Consider the following 7,884-nt stretch of genomic DNA (forward strand, 5'->3'; position numbering starts at 1 on the left):
AAGGTAGAAGCTGCCGGATCCTGAGTAATCCTGATTGTGGCTCCTCAATATCTGAATTGCTTCTTTTTAGCTGCTTACAATATTTTTTCCTTGACCTATAATACTAAAATTTAGCTATGATACTCCTTGAGTTTTTATTTTGGGAGCTCTTTCAGGAGATGAAAAAAAAAATCAAAGCAAATGGACCAAACTAAAACACTTCAATCTTAGTGTAACTAGAACCTGAGTTTATGCCTTGCAGTGGGGTCTCGTGTCACAAAAGATGGACATTTGATCACCTTTTAACAAATCCTATTTTTTTTTTAAACAAATCAATGTTATCAAATGATTTTTTACATCAGCTTGACCTATTTATACATAAACATATTTGCTATTGTTACTCTAATCCTATAGACCTCTATCTACCCCAACTTTTGGGGTCAACTTTATCAGTTTGAGAGATGTAAGCTGTAACCTCAGAATTGAAATCTTCAATTCTTAAAAGTATCCTAATTAAATATAATTCTTTGCTTGCATGAAAATGGCAAGAAATCTATTACAGGAATTGCAGAGTTGTTCACTTAGGAATGACTCTATGATCTAGGTTTAGAACTCCTCATATCTTTCTGCCTCTCCAAACTCCAGTCATATACAGAAAGCTTACTGAAGTAATTTGAGTTATTAGCTCTAATCTGAAGCTGGTAATCCAGCAAGAAGTGGCAGAAGGGGTAGACTTCATCTTCAAGCTGCTCTTTGACTTCTTGATTCCCCCACAGAATTTGGAATCAGAAGAGAACCTAATTCTTTTTAAATGCCCCAAGTCCCATTGAGTCAAATTATTTTGCTAAAAAGAGAGAGGTACAGAACCCAAATTTCAATGGCCTCTGAATTCAAATCTAGTGATCTTTACATTCTGTCATACTGCTCTTCAAATAGATAACCAGGTGGAAAAGAAGGCTCCAATATGCATAAGAACCTATCTGCTATCCCTAGTCATCTTTTATGTTTCCTTCCTCCCTATGTCCTTAAGGTTATGGCTAGAGAAGGCTAAATGTAGAAGGCATCAAGACCACCACATCTTCTCCTTATATATTTTCCTGATTCATTTTCCTCCTTAATTTACTACCTTTACCTTTCTTCAGATTTGGCACTAATCAATCAGATTTTGATAAAGTCCTTTCCTTATTAGATTCATAAGGTTTCTCCCCTGTGTGAATGTTCTTATACCTCAAAGTCTTTCCACAAATGCTTACATTCATAAGGTTTCTCTCTAGTATGGATTCTCTGATGTCTAATAAGAGGTGCCCTTTGTGTAAAAGGCTTTCCACATTGCTTACATTCATAAGGTTTCTCTCCAGTGTGAACTCTGAGATGAGCAGTAAGAGTTCCCATTTGCCTAAAAGCCTTTCCACATTGGTGACATTCATAAGGTTTTTCTCCAGTGTGGATTCTGAGATGGGCAGTAAGACTTCCTATTTGGCTAAAGGCCTTTCCACATTGGGAACATGGATATGGTTTCTCTTCAGTGTGGATTCTCTGATGGGCAGTAAGATTTCCCATTTGCCTAAAGGCCTTTCCGCACTGGTTGCATTCATAAGGTTTGTCTCCAGTGTGAATTCCCTGATGTCCAATAAGACTTGTCTTATATCTAAAAGCCTTTCCACACTGCTTACATTCATAAGGTTTTTCTTCTGTATGAATTTTCTGATGTACAATAAGACTTATCTTATACCTAAAAGTCTCTCCACACTGCTTACATTCATAAGGTTTCTCTCCAGTGTGGATTCTCTGATGTCTAATAAGACTTTTCTTACATCTAAAGGCCTTTCCACATTGGATACATTCATAAGGTTTCTCTCCAGTGTGGATTGCCTGATGTGCAGTAAGAGTTCCCATTTGCCTAAAAGCCTTTCCACATTGATGACATTCATAAGGTTTCTCTCCAGTGTGGATTCTGAGATGGGCAGTAAGACTTCCTATTTGGCTAAAGGCCTTTCCACATTGGGAACATGGATATGGTTTCTCTTCAGAGTGGATTCTCTGATGGGCAGTAAGATTTCCCATTTGCCTAAAGGCCTTTCCGCACTGGTTACATTCATAAGGTTTGTCTCCAGTGTGGATTCCCTGATGTCCAACAAGACTTGTCTTATATCTAAAAGCCTTTCCACACTGCTTACATTCATAAGGTTTTTCTTCTGTATGAATTTTCTGATGTACAATAAGACTTATCTTATACCTAAAAGTCTCTCCACACTGCTTACATTCATAAGGTTTCTCTCCAGTGTGGATTGTCTGATGTCTAGTAAGACCTCCCCTTTGCCTAAAGGCCTTTCCACATTGGTTACATTCATAAGGTTTCACTTCAGTGTGGATTTTCTGATGTTGACTAAGTGATCTATTACTTGTAAAACCCTTTCCACACTTGTTACATTTATAAGGTTTCTTTCTAGCGTGGATTGTCTGATGTTCAGTAAGATTTGTCATGTATCTAAAGGCTTTTCCACATTGATTACATTCATAAGGTTTCTCTCCAGTGTGGATTGCCTGATGTGCAGTAAGAGATGCCCTTTGACTAAAGGCCTTTCCACACTGTTTACATTCATATGGTTTCTCTCCAGTGTGGATTCTCTGATGTCTAGTAAGACTTCCCCTTTGTGTAAAGGCCTTTCCACACTGGTTACACTCATATGGTTTCTCTCCAATATGGAATGTCTGATGTAGAGTCAGTGATTTATTGTCTGTAAAATCCTTTCCACATTGGTAAGATTCATAAGGTTCCTCTAGAATCCTAGTGTGGATTCTCTGATGGGCAGTAAGACTTAGCATTTGCCTAAAGGCTTTTCCACAATGGTAACATGCATATGGTTTCTCTTCAGTGTGGATTTTCTGATGTACAGTAAGACTTTTCTTATGTCTAAAGGCCTTTCCACACTGGTAACATTCATAAGGTTTCTCTCCAGTGTGGATTCTCTGATGTATAATAACATTGCCCTTTTTTGTAAAAGCCTTTCCACATTGCTTACATTCATAGAGTTTCTCTCCACTGTAGATTCCCCGATGTCTAGTAAGAACTCTCCTTTCTCTAAAAGCTATTCCACCTTGCTTCTCTTTAGAGTTGATGATCTCATGTGTCCCACAGATTTCACTCCAAGGAAAGTCACAGGTACCATTACTCATGAATCTTTGCTTGTGACTTTCTATCACAGAAACGCTTAGGTCTGCAGCAGTTTCCTTCATTTCATGTCCCACTGCATCTTCTGAAAAACCACAAGAATAACAATAAAACAAATATAGACATGATATAGGCACATATATATTTATATTCACTTCCCTCCATCAATAGAACAGAAACTCAAATTATTTCTTTTTTCCCAGGCAAAGAGAAAAATCTAAAATGGACAGAACTGTAATGTTCTCTGGCAACAGGTTTCTTGGGAGCCTCTGAGTTCTTGGGAGCAGCCTTTGTTTCAGCTCAGTAATCACCACAAGTGCAGCCAGGTGTTAAAGTCCAAATTCTTTATTGTCTCCTTTCCTGGGGCCTGGTTAGCTTTCTTAGAGGCCTATATCTCACCTTGGTTCCAAGAGCTTGAGCTCCTGCCTTCTCCTCTGCCCTCTGAATCTCTCTGAATCCAAAGGTTTGTGCTTCAACTTCCAGCCACCACAAAAGTGGATGATGGAATGAATCCGTTTCAGCCTCAGAGAGCTTCTAGTGCATTTGTCTTTTCTGGCCCTGAGAGTTTCTAACTTATATGCTCCACACTGAGTATAAATCAAGCATTATATCACTAGGAAACCATTATGTAGGATCAAATCAATGCTAAACCAGATTTAACCATTGTCTCCTTAATACCATTTAGTATCTTGTTTCAAGTTCTGACCCATTACACAGAACCAATCATTTTAAAATCCCATTAGTTTCATCCCAAGGATGATTGAATTTCTAATGAATTTCATGCACAAAAATATTGATTTCACACAATAAATCTGTGACAACACAGAAAGTGCCTTCATTCTTATAAGTACCACTCAGATCATCAGTTCAGAATGGTTCAGTGACTTGAATAAATCCCAGAAGCTCAGATTAGAATTTATACACCTTTTAATGGGCATGCTCTGCCTACAATATTTGACAAATTAACTTCAATCTCCATTTTTCCCTTTCCAATTCATTGTCAGCACTTTCAATTCTTTCTTCATAGACATATTATTGGCTGCATATATACTAAATACTCAAATTATTTCATGACAGTTCTGCTAATAAGCACAATCAATTTCCCTTATGAGAATTTTCCATTTTATTATTTTTTTTCTGTTACATGATTTGAGGTCACATTCAGAATGTTAACATTGTGCTTTTGTTTACTTGAGTGATTTTGTTCAGAGTAGAAATGAACTGAGTAGAAGTGATTTTGTTGAGACCCATTACTTTTTTTGGAGATACCTACTGCTCATTTCTTTTACAAAAAATTATCATTATAGGTCCCCTTGCATAACCTTGGAACAAGCAGAATTTTAAGAAATGGATGAAATTATCAACATTTGAAAATGTATCTAATACAGAAAATGAACTTCATCATTCTGTAGTGTGGAAAGGTAGGGCATGTGCCACTATTGCAACCCTTTCCCTTTTAGAAGTTTACAATTCCCTTGAAGGATTGAGAGAGTGATCCAAGGGATCTGACCCACAAATTGGTTAGTGGCCCTTTAAGTGGTAAGTCATTGTCGGATTTGCTTATAAAGATAGTTGTCTTCTCAAACAACATGAATGTGCTCATTTCCACCTCAAGAACTTTCTTTCTACAGTGATTTCAATCTATCATGATCAGGAATACACTGTTTTGGGGATTGTGTAATAATTGCATCAAACTCTGACCAGTTCTAAGTGCAATATATTCCTCTGATTTCTCGACATGAAAGTGTTTCCAACTTTCTGGGAAGGTTAGATTTTCATGGACACATGGCCACAGATATGCAAAGACCCTTGGGGACTGTCTCTCACTGGGCCAGAATAATTCTCTGACTCTTAGGTTACCTAGCAACCCCATCTCATCAAATCTCTAATCACCTGAACAAAATGTTTCCTGAACTTTCATTCTTGCAGCAGAGCTGGCAGGCTACCTGAAACTCAGGGCCAGGAGGCAGGGACAGTAGAGATCATGAAATTATCACTGGAGTCCACAACCTTGCTAGAAAAACAGACCTTCATGTGCCGCTCACTGAAATCTGTAAGGTTGTCTTCTAATTGGAACTTATCCTCTGTTTATGTTACACTTCTTCTGTCTGGCAGTTTCTCAAAGGAATTGATTGGCTACATTGGTTGGTCATTCAGTAGGGTTTCAGTGAGAGTATAACGACTTTATTAGTAGTAGCAAAAACAAAATTAAATCTGAAGACATTCTGTACTTTCAAAGGTTGTGAATGGGACTGATTGGATGAAGTTTTCTCAGTTTGAGACTAAATTACATGATCCCTATTCCCAGGCCTTGAACCCTGAGATTTTAATAATGAAGACCTGAATTTTAATCCCACCTCATAAACAGGCTAGTCAATTTACAGGATCACCGTTTCCCTCAATTTGTTATTCCGGAAAATGAGCATGACAATTGCATCTATTCCTAGGGTTCTCATGAGGATAAAATAAGAGAGCACAGTGCATGACACACAGTAGATGTTGCAGAAATGCTAGTCATTTCATTCCATTTTGACTATTCCCCCCGCAGTTGTTCTCTTCAATAACAATTATTATACTCACTAATAAATGATTTACTGAGGCTCTAAATTTATCTACTTGATCTGGTTTGTAGTGAGTAGCTACATAGTTGTTGGTGTTGTGTCTGCCCCACTAATTGCTTGTGTAGTAACATCCCCACCAATCCTTGGCTTTCAGGAGAGCAGGAGATGACACTAGTTTCTCTTTATGTTCCTGGTACTTAGCCAAGGGCCTGACATGTAGCAGACACTTAAATATTTGCTGACTTGAAGAAATTCTAGGAATTGACTGACCTTGGAATATTTAATCACTTTTTGACACTTTCAGCAGAATTCCCTTGATCCAATTCCAAACAATTAGTTTTTATAGGGTAATAAATGATCACAAAAGAGATCTAAAGAGCCATAGAGCACAACCCACTTATTTTATAGATGGGAAACTGAGATTCAGTGACCCAGGAAGGCACTGTCAAAAATGATCTGAAAAAGAATTCCAAGACTGGTCTTTCTCTTCCAAAACCTAGCAGTTACTTCTTAGTAACTTCTAGAAGTCTCTTGTAACCACAACTCACATGCACATGCTTCAGCTTCACTCACCTGGAGGGCAGCTCCTCAGGCCTTCTTGGTCCAGCATCCATGGTGATTCCCTTTGGTTAAAATAAAAGATCATATCTTCCCTGGGAACTGGAAGTCCTGAGTATGGAAATCAGTTAGGGATGAAGATGGAGAGAACTTTGTAATTTGCTTCTCTGTTTTGAGATTCAACCCATCATGTTCACCCATATCATTCTGCATTTACCCAGTAGTGCTTATAAAGCAAGTAACTCCAAATGGGATGTGTCACATTATCCTGTTGTCCTAATTGTTCTGAAAAAGAGCCAAACCCTCCTCCCCCCTTTCTCTGGATACAAATAGAATCTTTCCTCTTTTGTTCTTTATTGTTAATTTAGATATTTAGAATAATCAAAATAAGTGCTCTGCTGGAAGTTGTCTTTAAACAATATTGTTGCTGTATTTGAAAGAAAGGGCATGGCACAAAACCTGGAAAATAGCACTTGAAATGCTTATTCCCTTCAATTTCTTTCCCACCAGTTGTGCTGGAATTGTAGGGAAGATTAAGAAGAAACATCCTATACTAGAGACAACAAAGTGATTTGGGCTACAAATTGATACTGTTAAAAAGATGAATATTCCAAATACTAGAGCCATCCCATAGAGGAAGTGGTTGTAAGGAAAAGCTGCCTGAGCAATTTTCAGAGCTTTGGAAGACAAAATTTTCGTCAAGTAAGAGGTTAAATGAAATCATCTCTGAGATTACTTCATGTTTGAAATGCTTCCATTCTGATTTGATCTTTGACCTGAAGCTGCTAAAATCTGATAAGAGAGAGCTTCAGGAGCAACAGAGCCCTACCCAACAATGCAAAGACCAGTACTTTCCCTTTCCTAATTGATAACCTTCTCGTCCCCCAAAAAAACCCAAATAAAAACCCTGCACACTGGGGATTGAAGATATTCCCTTTAATTGTAGACTTAGAATTATCAGGGGAAGTGCCCTTACCCAGAGAGAGCAGGTTCCTGGCATTCTCCAGCATGACCTCCTTGTACAACTCCTTCTGAGAATGGTCCAAGAGGCCCCACTCCTCCTGGCTGAAGTCCACAGACACATCCTTGAAAGTCACCACCTCCTAAACCATCAAAAGACATAAGATCTAGAGCAGAAAAACACTTTAGAATTAAAAAGTCCAGTCCCCCTATTCAATTTACAGGAGGAAACTTGTGGCATTCTTCTTCTTTTATACAAGATGGTTCTCTCTCGGAGCAGGTTTCTTGGGGAGGTTTTCGGGAAGCAGCCTTAGTTTCAGTTCAGAGTAATAATCACCTCAAATACAGCCAGCTGATAAAATCCAAACATTTATTTATTATCTCTTTCCTTGGGCCCGGTTAGCTTTCTTAGAGGCCTATCTCTCTGCTTGGTTCCAAGAGCTCTTGCTGCTAATCTTTTTGCCTCTGCCAGCTGCGGCTTCTCTTCTTCCAAATATCTCCAGCCAGCACCAAGGTGAAAGATGGAATAAATCTGACTCCACCTTCTGAGAGTGGGCTTGTGGGATTCCTCCCAGAGGGCTCTGTGTCTGGCCCTGAGAGCTTCTTGCTTATATAAACTCTCTAAATGTGTGAACACAAGCACTGTTTCTATCA

At 38.5% G+C, this 7,884-nt stretch overlaps 1 protein-coding gene across 1 annotated transcript; it reads right to left on the reverse strand.

Annotated features, from left to right (window-relative positions):
- Positions 1-113: 113 nt before the first annotated feature.
- LOC100918791 (zinc finger protein 260-like) lies at positions 114-7,473 on the reverse strand. Its single transcript, XM_031951165.1, has 3 exons — positions 7,247-7,473; positions 6,286-6,381; positions 114-3,236 (listed from the first exon to the last, which is right to left on the reverse strand). Exons 1-3 carry the CDS (start codon positions 7,278-7,280, stop codon positions 1,201-1,203), a joined length of 2,166 nt encoding a protein of 721 aa, XP_031807025.1. The 5' UTR covers positions 7,281-7,473; the 3' UTR covers positions 114-1,200.
- Positions 7,474-7,884: the final 411 nt, after the last annotated feature.

Source organism: Sarcophilus harrisii, chromosome 1, assembly GCF_902635505.1.
Source record: "Sarcophilus harrisii chromosome 1, mSarHar1.11, whole genome shotgun sequence".
Taxonomy (NCBI): Eukaryota; Metazoa; Chordata; class Mammalia; order Dasyuromorphia; family Dasyuridae; genus Sarcophilus; species Sarcophilus harrisii.